Here is a 21,154-nt window from a genome sequence, read left to right as displayed (position 1 = left end):
GTAATTACCGCAGTGCATTTATGGAGTTTTCCTGCGTAGGACTAGGCCTAGCGTTTGGCCGCCATCTTGGATTGCAACACGTGCAGGAAGGAAAACAAGATGGTTCGACCAAGTAAGTAAAATGAAATACAACCTTTATGCCTTACTGAATGCTCAAATATGGTGTGATCCTTTTCATCCCTTCACCAGAGAAAAAGAGCAAGCGCGAGGATGCAAGCCATCGATATAAAGTCAAACGAAAGGTCCAACATGTCAAATCACATGCTTGCTTTAACTTATATGAAGGGTTTTTGTTTATTGGCGTCTATCTATCTAGGTAGCAGAGCATTTACGGAAACAGAGAAAAGAGGCAAGAAAAAGCGGCAATGTTAAACGAAGTGAGTACTGACAAATGTTACTGTGCTGGAAGTTTGACAGTGTGATCTAGATTACAATAATTGTCATTTGTTGTAGGTAAAATTATCATTTGTTGTATGAATAGTTATCATTTGTTGTAAGTAAAGTATAATTGTCATTTGTTGTATCTTTTCTGTTTTTAGAGAAGAAGGACCCTGGTATTCCAAATCTTTATCCATTCAAAGACCAGTTGCTACGACAGATGGAAGAAAAGAAATTAAAGGTAAACCTGTGAGGCAATATTCCCTGATTACAAGGATATTGGTAACGTTACCTTCTTTATACTGTAGGTGCTCGATTACATTCCAAAATTCCAAATCAATTCTAGATTGGTTCATTTTGCTAATATTTATAAGATTTATAAGACATTTTTGTTATGTGCAAGTTACATGATACAAGACATTGTTAACAGTACTATGGGTCTAAGGAAAAAAAACTATTTTCATTAAAGGTTGTATTTATTTCCATTCGCCCATCTCAAATAATCCATGACTTGGCTGTGATTATTGAGATACCAAAAACATAAAAAAAAATATTAAATATTAACCTTTTCATTAGGGGCCAATGGCTACTAAATACACATTCAGTTGCCATTATTTCAGAATTATGGACTATTAGAATATTTGGTTGAGGAGGCCGAAAATCTAGTTGCCTTGCAGTGCTGAACCCTATAAATGTTCAGATATTGGCCAATGGGTGGAACTTTTTTTGAAACAATTGATGGTCAAAATGCATAATTTTAGAGTTGGTTCATTATAACACAGCATATTTTTTACTTAATCGCCATTTTTGTATAGGATGAGGAAGCCAATCAAAGAATAAAACAGAAAAGAATGAAAGAAGTTAACAAGCGAAGAAACCTGTTTAATTTGCAAGAGGATGCCATTAAACGTGCCAGGGAGTTTGAAAAAAAGGTTTGCAACAAATAAACTACTTTTAATCCAGGCCGGTACCCAGGGGGGGTGCAAATGCACCCCTTCACAATAGCCGAAGATCCACTTTCAGTTCTCAATAGACGTACTATTTATAGAAAAAATTTAAAGCTTAAGATAGATCATTTTGGTATGTAGCCAAATCCGACAATAAACGACCCGTGGAGATACTGCAAAGGCATAAAAAAATCTCTTTTTTTTTCAGATTTTTATCAGAAAACTCCCTTCCTCCTCCCCCCACCCCCCCCCCCCCCCCCAGATTAAGAAAGGTCCATTTTTTCAGATTTCGCACCCCCCCCCCCCCAAGAAAAATCCTGGGTACGAGCCTGTAATCCCCTGCCCTTTTTTTATAAAGTTATATTGTTGTTGATTTAGACTAACAGTGTATGTGGCCTTTTACTTTAGAAAGCCCTCAAGAAAGATGCAGAAGAGGATAACTTTGCTATGGGCCCAAAAGCAGGTAAAGCTATTTAAGTAGTAGTGTTTGATATGCATAGGATGTCTTTGTTTCTATGGCAACAATATAGTACAGTTTATTGTTTAAGTGCTGATATAGGAGATTCAGTGCAAATATTCTTTACATTGTTTTCTTTATCTCTATAGCAAGCAAATACTGTATCAGTCAATACCTTTTAGTAATCAGTATTGTTTTGGTACATCTATTGGGTTTTACATCCCATCTAAACATTAATCCACATATTTAGTGTAAAAGGTTTTAGAATTAACAGAAGTATTATTCATATTTGTACCCAGAAACATCTCTCAAAGCATACTACAGGGAGTTTAAAAAGGTAAGTGATGAATTCTTGGATGATGAATAATTTTTGTGTTTTTTAAGCAAATTACTTGTACTGTTTTTTTGTGTGAATGCTTGCAAAGCATTTTGGGAAAATTATTTTAGGGAATTCTATTGCATTGGATTGTCTGATGGCTGGACCAATCATCCATAAATTTTCTCTTGTCTATCTATGCTTTCATATGTTTACTTCCAGTATAAAAACTTGGGGTTAAAACTTAAATTTATAAGAAGGCTGCTGTTTTCGGCCTGTGACTGCTATTGTCAATAAATTACTGAGCCATAAGATATACTTTACTGTATATGCGCTATGTTTTTAGAAAAGTTTTCCATATATAAGTTGAGTGTGTGCATGCACTTAACATTTGTTACTGATGTCTATCGATCTTCTAAGGGAAGGGTCATTATTTATAGGGGGGAAGGTTGTGATTTTTTGAGCGGAAGGCCTCAAATTTTGATACAGGGTTTAGGGGAGCGCCTTATTTTTTAACAGGTATTCTGATCAATTTCCAAGCCTCCTAAAAGTCTGGAATTTAAATTTTTTCCTGGGGAGAACCCCAGACCTTCTACAAAATATATAAATGAATGTGATGCACCTTCTGCTTGCACTTTCATGACTTTCCTTTGGCTGCCGTTGAAAATCGTTATCCCCCAAAGTGTGGTCTCTACTATTTTTATCTTTTGAGTTTTGGTTTTATTAACTTCCATCACTGTATTTATGAATTTCGATCATGTCAGAGTCCCCCCAAATAACTTTTCAGATTGGTGGTATGATTTTAAAAATATTGCTTTTTGATTAAGCTAATGATGCTTTATTCTATTTAGGTTTTAACAATAATAAGCATTTCATATATCTGAAAATGGCAAAATTTTTACAGGGAGCATGCCCCCAGACCCCCCAAGAAAATATTATTTACACCACTGATAAATTAGCTTGAAATCAACTTTTCTCCTGGCTTGGTGGTGTTTAAGGCCTGCTACGTTGCCCCTTTATGGGCATGTCTAAGCCAGTGCCCCCCCCCACCCCTCACACACATACAATAATTTCAGCTTTATTTTGTTTTTGGGGAGGGCCTTAATTTTTGGTAGCCTTTTGGGGGGAGGGTCACCATTTTTGTGCTTTAGATTGGGTGAGTGTCAAAATTTTTGAACCAGAAAACAATTAAACTTAGCACCCCCCCCCCCCCACCCCCCGATAAATGATGAACCTTCCCTAAGATTAAAGTTCTTAGTTTCCCATCAAAAAAGTAAAAGGCTAGCAGATATTTTCTTTTTCTTTATTTTAGCATTTTATAGTACTTGACAATTTGCACCTCTTTGTTTTTGTGTTATGGTGAGCTTTTTCTCAGCACAAACACAAGCAGCCAAAACTGCAACTATAAAGTCAGATAACACAAGGGAGAAGCCTGATTTTGCAGCGTCTCTGTTTGCAGGGGAAAAATGTTCAAAAATCAATACTAAAAAATCATAACAAAATTTGACAAAGACATTGTCCTTGCCAATTCAAAGAATTGCAATGTCCTACCTTTCTTGATTGTCAACATGCAAAACACACATTGCATAACAGTATTGTGATATTTTGTGTTACTGTAGGTATTTTATTTTGGCAAAAAGAGCCTTTGATTTAAGGCTGTTTTTTTCAGTATGTAGATATGTTTTATTAAGTGTATAACTTGATCTTTTGATTTTAAAGACTATATGTAGATGTGATTTGTTAAGCTTATTGCTTGTGTCTTAGGTCGTAGAGGCAGCAGATGTCATTCTTGAGGTCCTTGATGCAAGGGATCCAATTGGTTGCCGCTGTCCCCAAGTGGAGCAAGCTGTTATAGCCGCTGGTGCAACTAAAAAACTTGTTCTTATCCTAAACAAAATTGGTAAGAACTAGCTGCATTCAAGGTTCTGTTTGGATATTTAGATGAAAAATAGGACTATAGTTATTCCTGTATGGCATGTTTTTGTCAACACTCTGTTCTACTGTAAGGTCATTCTACTCAATGACAAGTGACTTTAAACATTTCCAGACCTTGTCCCTAAAGATATTGCTGAGAAATGGCTGAAGTATCTAAGAAACGAGTTTCCTGCTGTCATCTTCAAGGCATCAACACAAACACAAAAACAGAACCTGGTATGTTTGGTAGATAGGGTTGTACAGACTGTAGCGCACCCACAAACACAAAAACAGGACTTGGTATGGCACAGGGTTTTACAACAGATTGTAGAGTATCAAAACTAAATAAAGATATCAACTATTTACTGTATATAAATGTAGTCATGGTTTTCCCTTAATACATGTTGATTCAAACACTTCTGCTGCACCTTGATTTTTAAGGCTCAACTGCAAAAGCAAATTAAGAAACAAAACATGCTGCTTCAAACTATGTTTCAAATGTATCAAAGAACTTTCATGTATAAGATGTGGTTCTGTGGCTAAGACACACCCTGATTTTGAAGGTTGTTTTTGCAAAAAAAAAAAGATAGTCCTAAACATGGTTGGATAAGTGTTATGGCTGTGATTGATTAATATTTTCAGAGTCACAGCAAAGTTCCCGTCAGTCTTGCTGGCAAAGATGTCCTCTCCTCAAGCTCATGTCTAGGAGCTGAGACACTGCTCAAACTGCTAGGAAACTACTGTAGAAATAAAGACATTAAAACCTCAATCACAGTTGGAGTAGTTGGGTTCCCTAATGTGGGGAAAAGCAGGTATACAGTACCGCTCACGAACATAGGGACACTGTTCGCGAAACTTTCGCGAACAACGTTCGCGAAATTCGCGAACAGCGTTCGCGAAATTCGCGAACAGTGTTCGCGAAATTCGCGAACGACTTTCGCGAAATTCGCGAACAACGTTCGCGAAATTCGCGAACATATAGACTGTTCGCGAACACGCTGTTCGCGAACAGATGCAAAATAAACGGTTTGACGAACGGTAACGTGTGATCCAGGGCTTAATAACAGCTGGAACAGCGAGAAGCCATTTATTTGACAAAGACTTGTATTAGACAGAGAATTAGTTTGGGGAATGAATGCCGATCGCTTGATATTCCTTGAAGATTTTCGAATGTGTGTTAATTGCTAGCGAATACTTTTAAACAGCGGGAAGCCATTTATTTGACAAAGCAAAGACTTGTACTAAACACGGGAGAATTAGTTTGAGGAGGGAATGCCGATCGCTTGATATTCTTCGAAGATTGTCGAATGTGTGTTAACTGCTAGCGAATACTTTGAAAAGCGGGAAGCCATTTATTTGACAAAGCAAAGACTTGTACTAAACACGGGAGAATTAGTGTGAGGAGGGAATGCCGATCGCTTGATTTTCTTCGAAGATTTTCGAAATGTGTCAGAAAACTGCTAGCGTAGACTTAATAACAGCGGGAAGCCATTATTTGACAAAGACATGCAATAAACACAGGAGAATTAGTTTGAGGAAGGAACGCCGATCGATCGCTTGATATTATTCGAAGATTTTCGAAATGTGTGAAAACTGCTAGCGAAGACTTAATAACAGCGGGAAGCCATTTATTTGACAAAGACATGTAATAAACACATGAGAAATAGTTTGAGGAGGGAATGCCGATCTCTTGATATTCTTCGAAGATTGTCGAATGTGTGTTAACTTTAAGCGAAAACTTTGAAAAGCGGGAAGCCATTTATTTGACAAAGCAAAGACTTGTACTAAACACGGGAGAATTAGTTTGAGGAGGGAATGCCGATCGCTTGATTTTCATCGAAGATTTTCGAAATGTGTGAAAACTGCTAGCATAGACTTAATAACAGCGGGAAGCCATTATTTGACAAAGACATGCAATAAACACAGGAGAATTAGTTTGAGGAAGAAACGCCGATCGATCGCTTGATATTATTCGAAGATTTTCGAAATGTGTGAAAACTGCTAGCGAAGACTTAATAACAGCGGGAAGCCATTTATTTGACAAAGACATGTAATAAACACATGAGAATTAGTTTGAGAAAGGAATGCCGATCGCTTGATATTCTTCGAAGATTTTCGAATGTGTGAAAACTGCTAGCGAAGACTTTTAAAATCGGGAAGCCATTATTTGACAAAGCAAAGACTTGTACTAAACACGGGAGAATTAGTTTGAGGAGGGAATGCCGATCGCTCGATATTATTCGAAGATTTTCGATTGTGTGAAAACTGCTAGCCAATCCTTTGGAACACTGGGAAGCCATTTATATGACAAAAACTTGTATTAGACACGGGAGAATTAGTTTGAGGAAGGAATGCCGATCGCTTGATATTCTTCGAAGATTTTCGAATGTGTGAAAACTGTTAGTAGTAGTCGTTTGTGTTCGAATACATGAGTCAGCGACAACATGCTCTACTATAAATGTCTTCTTTTCGGGTTTTGTAGAATATCAAGCGATCGGCATTCCCACCTCAAACTTATTCTCCCGTGTCTAAGTCTTTGTTAAAGAGATGGCTTTCTGATGTTCAAAATTCTTCGCTAGCAGTTTTCACACATTCGAAAATCTTCGAAGGATATCAAGCGATCGGCATTCCTTCTCCCGTGTTTATTACAAGTATTTGTCAATTATAGAATTTCAAAATTCTTCGCTAGCAGTTTTCACACATTCGAAAATCTTCGAAGGATATCAAGCGATCGGCATTCCTTCTCCCATGTTTATTACAAGTATTTGTCAAATAGAATTTCAAAATTCTTCGCTAGCAGTTTTCACACATTCGAAAATCATCGAAGAATATCAAGTGGTCGGCATTCCTTCCCCAAATTAATTATCCCGTGTGTAATACAAGTATTTGTTAAATAAATGGCTTCCCGCTGTTCAAAAGTATTCGCTAGCAGTTGTCACATTCGACAATCTTCGAAGAATATCGACATTCCTTCCCTCTTCGAGGCAAGCTTTTCAGAATAAACTAACTAACTTTTTTGCCTGTGTCTGCCCTCGTAAATCCACGATCGAATCCTTCGCATGCTTTGGCTTTCATCCGCCATCTTTATCGTCTTTATTTCTCAAACTTGTAAGTGTCTTGTCTTGATCGTCTACAAATAATTGAACTGAAGGCATATCAGACTATAACTGAATTTGTTGTTTCTGATTTTAACGATAACCATAGCTCTCAGCTGACTTTTACACGAACAATTTATTTGAATCGCTTGCAGAACTCCCGTATGTATTTTAAGTGAGTATCAGTACTGTAAGTCTTCGGTTACACGGTACGAGTTCCCGTTTGTCAATCGGTTTGTCCCGGTCTGTTCGCGAACACTGTGTTCGCGAAAATCAGCTGTTCGCGAACGTTGTTCGCGAATTTCGCGAATAGTGTTCGCGAATTTCGCGAACATTGTTCGCGAATTTCGCGAACGTTGTTCGCGAATTTCGCGAACGGTGTTCGCGAATTTCGCGAACATATGTCCACATGTTCGAGAGCGGTACTGTACATGCATTGCATTGATTGTAATACGAATTAGGATGCAATTGGAAATTATATGTTTGTCAGCATAATTGAGCTCTCTTTATAGAATTGATTTTCTTCCTACCATGGTGATCTTCTGTTGCCTCTTGATTGTCATTACCACCACCACTTGATTGTTATTACTGTCCCCACCTCCTTATGCACTCTAAGAGACAAACAGTAATCATCTGTTCTATAAAAGACATACAGTAATCATCTGTTCTATAAGAGACATACAGTAATCTTCTGTTCTTATAAGAGACATACAGAAATCATCAGTTCTATAAGAGACACACAGTAATCATCCTATAAGAGACATACAGTAATCATCTGTTCTATGAGACATACAGTAATCATCTCTTCCATAAGAGACATACAGTAATCATCTGTTCTATGAGAGACATACTGTACAGTAATCATCTGTTCTATAAGAGACATACAAGAGTAATCATCTGTTCTATAAGATACATACAGTAATCATCTGTTCTCCTTTTTTCTTCAGTATTATTAATAGTCTCAAGAGAAGTAGAACTTGCACAGTTGGAGCAACACCCGGTGTCACCAAGTAAGTAAAGAGAGAGACATGTAGAAAGTTTGTTGTGTTTCATTGCAGCAGTGGTTTGCATTTTTTCGTTAAATGATCACCATTTAAAGTGTGTATTTGATACGGTATTTTCTTGTGTTTCCAGATCCATGCAGGAAGTCCAGTTGGATAAGCACATCAAGCTCCTGGACAGCCCTGGCATCATCATGGACACAGGGGACTCTGATGCCGCCATCATTCTAAGGAACTGCGTCAAGGTTGTGTAGTACTTAGAGTTTATATATATATATATATATATATATATATATATATATATATATATATATATATATATATATATATATATATATATATATATAAAATGATGGTTGAAGGCTTTCATAGAAAGTGCTCAATACTCGAAAGTAGAGCGGTGTATAGTGTTAGTTTGAGAAAAATACAAACTACATAGGTTTCCCTACAGGTCTGTTTCGTGGTTGCCCACTTTCGTGGAAACAGACCTGTAGGGAAACCTATGTAGTTTGTATTTTTCTCAAACTAACACTATATATATATATATATATATATATATATATATATATATATATATATAAAATGATGGTTGAAGGCTTTCATAGAAAGTGCTCAATACTCGAAAGTAGAGCGGTGTATATATATATATATTTGCTGTTTCTTAAAGAGTCCCTGCCAAAAACTCTGATGATGTTGGTGATCTTTATAGAGAGACCTACTGTATATATTTTTATCATATATGTTAGGATCTCTGAAGATGACTGTAAATAGAATATGACAACAGCATTGTTTATGTAAGTGTATTCTGACTGACATAATCTCTTAATCTTTGTAGATTGAGAATATTGAGGACCCCATTCCCCCAGTTGAGGCAATCCTCAGAAGATGCAACAAACAACAGGTACATTCTGTATGGTAAAATAAACCCAATACAATGTTATTACACAGAATATTCATTACAAAATGCAATTTATGAATGTGCTGTTGTGATTGAGTTGATAAATGATGAGAAAATTCTTACAGGTGATGGAAAAGTATTCAGTTCCTGATTACAAGGATAGTAATGAATTCCTTACACATCTGGGAAAACGACTGGGGAAGCTGAAAAAAGGTACCGAATATGTAAAATCATTCCTTCCTAATTTAGCCAACATCCTGCAATGTATTCATAAAAATATTTTGTTCTCCAGGCAGAATGCCATGTCATGACTTGTCCTATCTTATTATAAAAATGTTTTATTCTCCAGGCAGAATGCCATGTCATGACTTGTCCTATCTTATTATGAAAATGTTTTATTCTCCAGGCAGAATGCCATGTCATGACTTGTCCTATCTTATTATGAAAATGTTTTATTCTCCAGGCAAAATGCCATTCCGTGACTTTACCAATGCTATTCATGGAAATGTCTTATTTGTCAGGCGGAATGCCATGGCATGCTTGTCTAATGCTATTTATGGCAATTTTTCATTCGTCAGGCAGAATGCCATGCTATGACTTGTCTATTCAGGGCTTCTGGAATTATGCGGAAAAAAACGCAGGATTCTTTGCTAAATTATGTGCTAAATAACGCGGAAAATCAATCATTATGTGCTAAATTACGCTGTATTTTGCGATACATTTTTCTTTAAAAATCAAAATTTTGCAGGATTCTTTAGTGGATTACGTGCTAAATTACACAGAATATCAACTGTTACGCCCAAACTACATTTTGTACCGAAATAACTTGAAATGGTTATTTTTTGCATGAAAATATCTAAGGCAAGTTTTCATTGGCTCCTAGCCACCAGCCAATTAAAAAAGGTATTTTATTATTAGTCCTAGGCCTTCGCGGTCTATCAAAGAACACCTAGTCGTTTTATTTGTTTTCGAAATTCAGTTCGAAATATCGCACTCTTAGGAAGAATATCTCTCTTTTTTACGAGAAATAGAGGTAAGAACCCTAAAAGAACACATCAGCCGTGCACTTAACTTACGCGGGATTACGCGGAAATTTGTGGATTACGTGGCAAAAGCCACGTAATTCCAGAAGCCCTGTCTAATGCTATTTATGTAATGTCTCATTCGTCAGGCAGAATGCCATGCCATGACTTGTCCAATGTTATTTATGGAAATGTTTAATTCCTCAGGTGGAGTGCCAGACATAAATGCTGCAGGGAAAACACTCCTAAGAGACTGGAATAGGTACATGACTTACTATACTATTGCTGCCCTAATGCAATCGCATTGGCACTTGCACTCCATTCTCAACTTGCTATTGACGAAATTAAGGTTTTCGATGGCAGTGGGACGATGACAGTGCACACATGGGATTTCTGCTAAAAGAAATAGGTGGTAGCGTATGCTGAGATCTTGCATGTGTTCCCTCATACATCCACCAATGTTGCAAATATTAAGATCTGTTTTATAGAATTTAGGGGTAACAGGGCTTCCCCCCTGCCCTTAAGTAAAATAGAAATACTACTATTCTAAGGCTCTAATTTAATTACAAGTTGCATTTCATCTTTGTACAGCGGGAAAATTCAGTTCTATACCCATCCACCAGAGGAACACAAGCTTCCCACCCATATATCTGCTGAGGTTGTAGCTGAATGGAGCAAGGAATTTGACTTGGTATGTCAACTTCATGGATAAACATATATCAGCCATTCTATATTTGACATAACCGTTAAAAGTGACTTATGACTGGTACTGCTTTCGAAGAATTTACAATAAGCGAAAAGTGAGACTATGTGATACTACTTCAACTCTATTTTTTCTTGTTTCTTTTTATCAGGAATCACTCAAGAAAGAGGAAGATCATGAACTTCAAGGTATTGCATGTTTTTATTTTCCACCTCACCTTATTCAATGTCTTTTTGTCAACACTACTGTGAAGGAAAGAAGATTATTCGTTATTCCCTTTACTTCGATAGTTAATCAATAGTAGCGGAGCCAGTGCTACTACTAGCTATGCGACTTGGTTTTGTGGTCATCGTGCGGGTATCCTGTGGTGTCACAATCCATCCATCCAGTCAATCGTGCAACTCCCAGGCCCCACTTGATCTTACGCTGTTGTCTGTTTTTTATCGCCTTTGTGCTGCAAAGTTCGTATGTTCACAGAAGAAAGGCAGCATGAAAATAGTATTTAATGAGAAAATAAGCGGATTCAAATGGGCTGAAGTTTTTTAAGGAAACGTTTTGTCTGAAGTATGAACGGATGTAAAATCCTGCCCGTGGCAGCAGCAGCAGCTAAAAAAAGGACGAAGAGGAGACGCTCTACAATATGATTCTATATTCATTCATGTCTACATATATCTATGTAAGGAGATCCTGAGAGGAAAAGGCCTTGGATTGATGTCTGTTTTCAGCTATAAAAATCATTCACTTGTGTTGACGAGTTCCTTGCTAGCAGAAAGATCACACGGTTTACAACAAAAACCGAACACAACCACTAGGCGACAAACATAAAGCGACAAAAAAAACACTGTTAAGGTGAGTTTTTGACGATGATTTGTATTTTGAATATGACTTTTTTCATTTATTGTCGTGCTTTTATAATGCTAGTTTGTTCGCTTTTTTCCCCAAAACCAATCGCTCAATCTAAAACACCGTGCCAGCTTTAGTTTGACGTCAACATATCAATGTCATCTATCCTTGTTTTGATTGGCTAAAATACCATCTATACTTGGATTCCGATTGGCTTATAATTGTGGAACTTGAATGGCTTTTATTCAACTGACAAACGCAATGAAAATGTTAAATTCGTAAATACTTACAAGTTCTATAAATTCAGGCGTATATTCCTCATGGTAAGTAAAAATTTAACGACAGAAATACGTAGTAGTCTAGCTACTGTATCAATGATACTTAGCTTGTTCGATTTATACATATTTTTTTTTAGTACAGATGTTTACAAGTTTTCATTTTCCCCCATACACTATTCCAGATTGGAACAGCCTTCCGGCACACACCGCTAGTGCCAGTTTATTACTTTCATTTAAGACCTTAGTTTTGAAATAGAACTGTATAAACTATTATAATGTACTGTTTTAGTCTTATTTATTTATGTATATTTATTTATTTTGGTATAATGCAACTCAGCTTACAGTAACCGAGCATTAAAACTGAGAATTCATGGTCTAACAAGCAATTTGAGCATAACAACATCCTTTGATGTTCTTCGTTCTCTCTTTACTTGTTTCAGCGTTGAGATTCAATCAAGGCTGACAAATATCATCCTGTTATATATTGCTAATGAAGACCTTTCTTGTCTTTATATCCTGTGTATTTAGTATTTTTGAAGATACAGCAGCTTTTTCAACATTATCATAAAAGTTAAGAGAGGTTTTTTTATCGAAAATAAAAACCAAAAATGCAACCTATATATTTTTTGCTCAAGCTTATATTGTCTGCATCTTGCATACTATCTAATGTGTTTATTTATTTTTATTCAAATAGTTATGGAAAATTAGTAAGGTTATTAATGGGATGATGAAAATATTAATTTGTAAGAAAAACAAATACTCAAGTTAATTGTTTTCAATTTTATTTAGGTAAAACCAAGGACTACCTGAGGGTCATGACTGATGCTAAAGGCTGGAAGGCATAATAATAGGCAAATGTAGCTGGGATTTCTTACTTTGATACAGCAGTATAAGTGTAATAGGGTTTTTAGAGCAAGATACTTTGTGTTAATGATACTGTAAATCTGTAAAACATTTTTTATCAACCTGAAGATAATGATCATTATCTTCAGGTTATTAAGGAAAGGGGAAATGTTGGGAGAGTGTTCAATCAAGTTGTTGCATTACTGTTAAAGTTTTTATCAAAAATATAGTCCCAGTTTCTTTTTTCTCTCTCCATTGACTATTTTTATATGCAATTGATAATTATTTGCTGTTTCCCCTCTGCACCCTGAATAAATTAAAATAGGTTAGGTTTTAAATTAGACATTTTCATTTAGCACTAATCAGTAATATCAAGGATTTTTTTTTTAATTTGCTTCCCAAGTCAATTTGTTCTCCTCCATTTGATTGCATTTTATTTTGTAGTAGCATTAGCATGTGTGGATCCAGCTGCAGGGTTTCTATAAAATAAAAAATAAAAAAACACACCATGGCCACCATGCTAAAGGGTGGGTTCACCAATATGTAATGCATGACTGAGGTATATTTGTGGATTTGAATTTCCTTGGTGATGGAGTATCACTAGTAAGTGGCACCTGAAGTGTATCTAACTTTATCATTCTATCTTTGAAATGCTGTTTCATCCATTATTTGTTTCTTTGCAAGGTCAAAGCCGGTCAGAATGTAGCTTTGATACAAGTGTATAATGGAACTTCTATAAAAGGGTTTTTATAAGGGCAAGGTACTTAATAAATTATATAAAGATAATAACAAACTTGTGCTTTTTTAATAATAAAGCTGTAAAGAAAACAGTTTTATATCAAACCTAAAGGTAATAGGGAAAGGTAAAATTATTAGGAAAGTGCTCAGTCAAGCTATTATTGCATTTTTGTCAAATATTTTTTTGAAGTAGATTCACTTTTTTCAAATAGAGGGGCATTTATCCCTTTCAACTCCCCATTGACTTTCTGCTTATTTGTTTATATAAATAAAAATTCCTCTCTACCCCAAACATAAGTCAATGAACATGGTTTGGTTTGAAATTAAAAAATTGGAATTAAGAACTTTCAGTAATTTAGTATTTTCCTCCATTGCATTTATTTTTGAGAAGCTAGTATGGGTGGATCCAGGGTTTCTAAAAACAACTGGCCAAAGGGTGGGTGCACTAATATGTATTAATTTCAACACATTCTTCTGAATAATCAGTTGCAGTACATGGAAACTACAGAATGGCATCTAAATCTTTGGAATGCTGTTACATTCTTGATATATTCTTTACAAGGTCGAAGATTGTTATTATGCTGTTTTGATAAAAAAATATATATGCATATAAGAAAATTGACCATTAGACTCTTAAAAAACATATTCATAAACTAAGGCACCTTGAACTTTGACAGCCTTTTTTACACCAAGGTTTAGTTCTTTCATATTGCATATTCATTACTATTGAATGATTGCTTGCTTGATCCCTTTGAGGGGCCAATACAATTCATAATTACATGGCAGTAAAAATTGCTTTTTTAAATCTCATTAAAAAACATTCTTTCGATGCTGGCTCCGCTTTTAGGCAGTGTCTAAATCTATATATTACTCTTTCTTACCAATGGTAGTTCAGAAATTATTCGTGCAAAACACCTCACTCGTCTCTGATGTTCATTTTGTATATTGTTTTAGGAATGGGAAGTCCAATGGAGGACGCCATGGTGCTTGAACCTAGCTGCCCCACCAATGCCTTGGTGATGGATGCTGAGATGGTATGTACAACACACAATTACTGGGACGTATCCCTTTTAATGAATAACTCACAAATGTCTTGGTGATGGACGCTGAGATGGTATGTACAACACGATTACTAAATGTCTTGGTGATGGATGCTGAGATGGTATGTACAACACGATTACTAAATGTCTTAGTGATGGATGCTAAGATGGTATGTACAATACGATTACTAAATGTCTTGGTGATGGACGCTGAGATGGTATGTACAACACGATTACTAAATGTCTTAGTGATGGATGCTAAGATGGTATGTACAATACGATTACTAAATGTCTTAGTGATGGATGCTAAGATGGTATGTACAATACGATTACTAAATGTCTTGGTGATGGACGCTGAGATGGTATGTACAACACGATTACTAAATGTCTTGGTGATTGATGCTGAGATGGTATATACAATACACGATTACCGGAACATATCTCTTACAATGAATAACCCTACAAATGTCTTGGTGATTGATGCTGAGATGGTATATACAATACACGATTACCGGAACCTGTCTATTTCAATGGTTAACCCTACAAATACATTTAGTCCAATCAATCTACGGTTTAAGATCGGACTAATTGCAACACAAGGTTTTTCAACGTTTTTGTATTAATTAAGTCTTCCTTCATAACATACTAAAAGTCTAAAAACATCGGAGCACGCAAACACCCCGAAAAACCGCATCGAATTTTCCCATACAAGGCTACATAGCAGCCATGTTCCACAGTCCCAAAATCCAGTATTCTATCAAGTCAACCAATGTTGTTTTATTGTTTCACATTATTATTGAGAGCCACTAAGCACTATTTGTATGAGAACCTGTTTGCATCACGTATACTCATTTATGAGAACGAAATGTCTGCAAGATCAAAGTGGTGGTGACAAGGATAGCTAAAAAAATCTGTGTATTTTACCCAAAATAACTGAACTACTTCAAATAACGATAAATTTTATCCTAATTGTGTAGAAATATATATCTCTAGTAATCTATTGTGGTATAAATTATTTCTAGTAATCTATTGTGGTATAAAAGTATTTCTTCCGTTATTTTCATGATTTGGGAACGCGTGGTTTTTCATACAAGCCTTGTACACTCATTCTTAGTTAACGGGTACCATTGATTTAGGCGCAATTTCTTGAGAGATGTGTGATTTTGCGAAGAGTTTGGGTCTATGGGAGATTTTGTTTTAAGTTTTCTGTGTAAAAAGTTCGACATATTACAAAATATTGACCTCTGAACATGTAACGCTATACGAAAACCATATGTCACAAGAATAAAAAACAAAGTTTAAACCGAAAACTTGAGATGTTCTGCCTGTAGTTGCTGCCTAAATTGTGTCACAATTTGGAGATACATGTTTCAGGACTCACCTAAATTAAAGTTACGGTTGTCGTTGTTGGTTTGCTCAACACACTGGACCGTGATCCAAGTGTCACGTGGATTTGGGTCATTTACGTTACCAGGCACAAAAAATCGAAATATAATTTCTTGTATATCCGTACAGAAGCCCTGAAACATATTTATAACAACTTTAAGGCTCAAAGACCCAAACCAATATTAAGAACTGTTCATAAAAATCAAAGTGTTCAAGAAATCATCACTTCATGCCAGCTAATTGGCAATAATTTTACTGCACTGTCACTTACGTTACTCAATCTAGGTCACAACTGCCAAGCTTTAAGACCTTAGGAGGTCTTGTTAGCAGTGTCACATTGCAGAGCGACCTTAGTAATATCTTAAAGAAAAATAATAATCTAATTTGGTTGAAACGTGAAGAGACAGTAGCTTGACAAATGTTAGTGTCACATTACGTTACCGTAACGTAAATGACAATAGAATTTACGTACTATCGTCTAATGGGGCGCACGTGCACACACACTAGCGAGATAAGGATAATTTGTATAGGATTAAATTGCCAAGATATCTAACGTTTTAGTTAAAGCCCAACAAGCTGTAATACAAGTCTTTCCTTCGATGACCTTCGCGGTAGAAGTATCAACTCTATCTTCACTTTTAAACTCAATTTGGTTTTCACTTCTCGAAAAGCAGAATTAAGGTAAGATACCACGCCTATGGTATTGTGTGAAGCTAAATGACTGATAAAGGCACTAATGCATACGCATTAGCTAATATCTAGAATAGTGAGGCTCAGCACATGCTTTTGCCAGTGGTAACGTAAATGACATTGAAAGTAACGTAATTGACAAAGTATTATGGATGAGGCACGCTAGTTAACAATTGGTGGGCTACTTAAAAAAGGATCAAATGACCACTATTTAGAATTAAAAAAGCTTTCAGAATGAGTTTTCTGTAATTTTGTGAAAATTGCTGTATCTTATGGTCATTGTTTTATTCGAAGCATTCAAAATGGGAAAATCAAGAGCAGAGATTCAACGCGCCTACAGAGAACGAAAAAAAGGGAAAGATTCAAATTGGCAACAAAATGAGTCAATACGAGTGCAAAAATACTACACACCAGCATCCAAACACCGGCGTTTGAAAAGCAACCTCCAAGCTGGGCATGTTGTAATTCAAATGGACTTTGCCGAGAATTACAACTGCCAGTCTTGCGAGGAAGTGCAAAGTGCTCACTGGAATGGCCCCACTATGGTCTCCCTACATCCAGTAGTGGTATATTACAAGGCAGAAGGCAAAGACGACCTCGAGCACAAGAGCTTTGCCTTTGTTTCGGAAGAGCTCTCGCATAATGCAGCTGCCGTGTATGCCATCTTGGGGAGACTGAATCAAGACCTGAAGGATCTTGTCCCTGACCTGGCCATTGTACACTATTGGACGGATAGTCCCACATCACAATACAGAAACAAGACAATCTTCGCCATAGTCGCGAACCACAAGGAAGAGTTCGGAGTCCCAGCAAGATGGAACTATTTTGAAGCGGGGCACGGAAAAGGTCCCTGTGATGGTGTCGGGGGAGCTGCCAAGCGGATGGCTGACGAGGCGGTGCGGTCAGGCAAAGTCGTTATTGACGATGCACACAGCTTCTTTGTTTGGGCCACCGAATATCAAAGTAGTGTGACCTACATTTACTACTCAACAGATGACTTCAAAATGGCATCAGCAAGGCTGGACAAGTACAATGGCACAAAGACTGTCCCTGGCACAATGTCAATGCATGCCATATGCGCAGTGGACAGACACACCGTTCTCACTCGTGTCACCTCGTGTTACTGTCCCGACTGCCTTTCCAGCCCAAAGGATAGCCATTGTGCATGGAAAGCCGCCATGCTCACTCCACCCAGTGCGTTGAGTCTACGCAATGAGCTCGCTCTAAAGGTTGACGACTTTGTCGCTGCCGCTTACGAAGGGGACTGGTATGTTGGCAAAGTACAGCAGATCGACCAGGAGGACGGTGAAGCTCTCGTGACTTTTATGTCACGTAGTGGCACTACCCTTCGGGGCCTGCCCGCGAAGATGTTATTTGGATCAAGAGGGACATGATCTTATGTGTCATCGAGCCGCCCACCCGAAGTAGTAAAACGGAAACTGGAGCTCGTTGAGGCACGCTTCCGCCTACCTTAGTGTCATTTACGTTACCGTTTTTTTATAGAGGTTTTAGAAAAACGATGGTTCAAATCGAAGCACCAAATATCAAATTAAAATCACCTGTAAGTAGAACCAAGTATTTTCATATATATATATATATTTACAGTTAAGCGCTTGAAAGCATTTAAACGATTCTTTTTGTTTGGATGTGAAAACTGTCATTTACGTTACTAGTAGCAAAAGTTTAAGAAATTATGAATATGACCATGTTATTGTTCAGAACCTTTAATGATAACTAAAAGGCGAAAAATTTGACCAAAATTTTACAAGTTAAGAGTTGCATCGTGTATCCTACTGAGAAGGTCATATACGTTACTTTACATGTCATTTACGTTACCATTTCCAATCAGCATATATTGTTTAATTGCTTTATCAAATCAGAATCAACTTTATTGCGTTTAATATTTTGATATTGATGGTAGTAATTGAATGTAGTTGTATATTTCAAGACGTTCTAATTTTGTATTGAGAAAAACTTAAAGGAAGAACAATTTAATAATTTTGAAAACATAGATTCAACTCTTAAATCAAACAAAATTTGTGACAATATAAAGACGAGTCTACGGTGTTCTATGATGTTTATATTCAACAAAATTCATCTACTGCCACAAAAATAATAAAAAAGGCGTATTTTACTGGTTAAACGGTCTTGTATTTGTGTGTTTTTGAGAAATGGACATGGAAAAGTCTACTTTTCAGCTTGATTACCGAGGCATATATAAATTTGTGTAGCTTTTTTGCCTTTAAAGATATTGATGGGTCGTTTTGGGAGCTTAAATGACAAATAATTCTCCAAAATGTTGATTGCTTATCGAACTAGTGTAACAAGTTTTATTTTCCAACTTTTTTTTGGGCCATTGGTACCCGTTTACTAAGAATGAGTGTGTATGGGGAAATTCGATCCCGTTTTTCAGGGTGTTTGCGTGCTCCGATTTCTTTAAACTTTTAGTATGTTATAGAGGGATACTTTCTGTGCAAGAAACCGTTAAAAAACCTTGTGTTGCAATTAGTCCGATGTTGGCCCCTTTTTTGACGTAGATTGACTGGACTTCTTGGTGAAAGTGCATGGTATGTACAACACCCGATTGCCTTTCTCAATTATCCAGCATCAAACAGTGCCTTAAAGTTTTTAACGTGAACTTTAATAGTGCCATCAACTTGCTACTAACATTTCATTTGCTTTCATTACAGGATGATGATAATGAAGATGATGATGCGGAGGAGGACGATGTAATAGATGATGACGATTCAGAAGAGGAGATGGAAGATAGTGAAGTAAGTATGTTCAAGAACTTGCCTTAGAGACCGATTGTGTAGCAAGCGAGGAAGGAAACTTTGCGACCTGATTTTTTTCTTTGTTCACTGGACTGCATGAACGATTGTCTACATCACCAAAAGTGAAAGAAGGCCGCTTTATACCGTTTCTATGCTGACTGACTTACAAAGCCACTTGCTTTTCTTTTCTTAAAACGCAAAGGATGAAGATGAGATGACTGTAGTCCTTCAAAAGAAAAACCCTTCGGTAAAACCCACGGAGAAGACGAAAGACAAAGACTTGCTCAAAGGTCACGAAAGCAACGAGTTCAACCAACAGAGCAACAAGAATAAACAAAAGGTTTGTCGCAAGACTATTGGGTCCTTAACTTCAGATTTGTTGCTGATGTGTCTCTTGGTTTTCAGCAATTCAAGAAACTTCAGAAGCAGAAGCGCAAAGGAGTGGCATCAGCAGATAATGGTGATGACATGAATGATGACGACGATGGCTATGATTTTGACGTCGATTTCACATGACGTTGCGATCAAACCTACAAGAATCTGCCGTCATGTAGTACCTTCTCAATGAGTAAAAAATGAGAATTTAAATTATGAGACATTGCAAAATAAGCCAGTTCAGAGTTTAAGGATGACCGGTGAAGAATTGGTCGAGTGGACCAAAATCCACTGGAAGTCGATCGTTCCCCATACAAACCTCTGTATTTTTCGAACAATATTGGGTGTATAAACTCGCTCCAAAAAGAACTTTTTTGCGTAGGTAAAGGAATGATTTAGGTAAGGAATGATTTATTAAAGCGATGGCTCTCTGATGATTATAATACAAAAATTGCCTCAGCGGCGAGCGATGATAACACCGTCGATTAACTCTTCTTCTACGATCTCCATGGTTACAACAATGTATGCCATTTCTCCAGTAAAAACCCTCAGAGATATTCATGTATGCTTTACGATACAAACTTTTCTCCACAGTTTGAATCAAATGTGGTTCTTATTCTCTGTGATATCCGAATAAATGATGTCGATAAAACATGGAATAAGCTGTATACAGTACAGCAAAATACTGTAGTCGCTTGGTGCGATAAGCCCAAATTCTTCGTAATGGCGCGATAAGCCCAAATTCTTTGTTGTTTATCATTGCTGGCCGCTAAAGCAATTTTAGTCCTATAATCCAAAGAGGCTAATCGCCTTAAAGATTCATACTATCGCTTCAGATTGCATTTAACTTTGGTTGATATTTTTGTAAAATATAGCATTTTGAAGGGAGTTTGCGCACCCCATATCGCGCGAAAAATACAAAGGTAAATCTTTCCAGTGGCTTTTGGTCCGATGGTTCAGACTCGACCCACTCTTCCCCGGTCATTCCTTAAACTCTGAACTGGATTATTCTTAGGTGCTTTTGTTTTAAAAAAGTGTGTGATTTTTAAAGACCACGGTTGGTAACCTCCTTGCCATTCCCTCTAATTTGGTGAAAGTTTCTTATACTTTAGGTAGTATGTTTTAACATGTAGCAACTTACTTCTTTTGGTTTTGAGAAACAGAACACGCTTGTTCACATGGATTTGGGAACTATGCGCTGAATACTTTTCTAACCATTTGTTCCGTTTTAAAGCGTTTTGAATCTTTTAAAGAATAATGCAAACATTCCATCTAGCCGTCATAAAGTCTCCATCAAACGGGAGTGATAGTCGACGAGAGCCAATGAGAGTTCAAACTCTCGTTTGCTCTCCAAAGTTTGCGATAAAATGGCAATGAGCTTCTCAGAGCGACCCAGCGGCGTTAACTCTCGTCAAATCTCATGCCGAGCTTGAATATATCCAAAGTGAATGAAAGT

At 36.8% G+C, this 21,154-nt stretch overlaps 1 protein-coding gene and 1 long non-coding RNA gene across 2 annotated transcripts; both read left to right on the top strand.

Annotated features, from left to right (window-relative positions):
• The first annotated feature begins 4 nt into the window (after positions 1 to 4).
• LOC5519038 (guanine nucleotide-binding protein-like 3 homolog) lies at positions 5 to 20,967 on the top strand. Its single transcript, XM_048729658.1, has 21 exons — positions 5 to 112; positions 190 to 242; positions 317 to 377; positions 540 to 619; positions 1,194 to 1,310; positions 1,734 to 1,788; positions 2,082 to 2,119; positions 3,863 to 3,998; positions 4,146 to 4,249; positions 4,655 to 4,824; positions 8,055 to 8,117; positions 8,242 to 8,353; positions 8,944 to 9,009; positions 9,132 to 9,219; positions 10,236 to 10,290; positions 10,620 to 10,719; positions 10,883 to 10,919; positions 14,388 to 14,467; positions 19,240 to 19,323; positions 19,526 to 19,663; positions 19,729 to 20,967. The coding sequence occupies exons 1-21, from the start codon at positions 100 to 102 to the stop codon at positions 19,837 to 19,839; spliced, it is 1,761 nt and encodes a 586-aa protein (XP_048585615.1). The 5' UTR covers positions 5 to 99; the 3' UTR covers positions 19,840 to 20,967.
• On the top strand, positions 10,928 to 12,939 carry LOC125568194. Its single transcript, XR_007312119.1, has 2 exons — positions 10,928 to 11,580; positions 12,642 to 12,939. It is a non-coding gene; the product is annotated as an uncharacterized LOC125568194 (long non-coding RNA).
• Positions 20,968 to 21,154: the final 187 nt, after the last annotated feature.

This window comes from Nematostella vectensis, chromosome 1 (assembly GCF_932526225.1).
Source record: "Nematostella vectensis chromosome 1, jaNemVect1.1, whole genome shotgun sequence".
Lineage (NCBI taxonomy): Eukaryota > Metazoa > Cnidaria > Anthozoa > Actiniaria > Edwardsiidae > Nematostella > Nematostella vectensis.
This window is presented reverse-complemented; position numbering and strand designations above follow the sequence as displayed.

Excerpts from the sequence above, each read along its gene's own strand:
- LOC5519038 (XM_048729658.1), top strand. Across the intron at positions 8,354-8,943 it reads TTCTAAGGAACTGCGTCAAG|ATTGAGAATATTGAGGACCC; the intron begins GTTGTGTAGTAC and ends TAATCTTTGTAG. Across the intron at positions 19,324-19,525 it reads AGGAGATGGAAGATAGTGAA|GATGAAGATGAGATGACTGT; the intron begins GTAAGTATGTTC and ends TAAAACGCAAAG.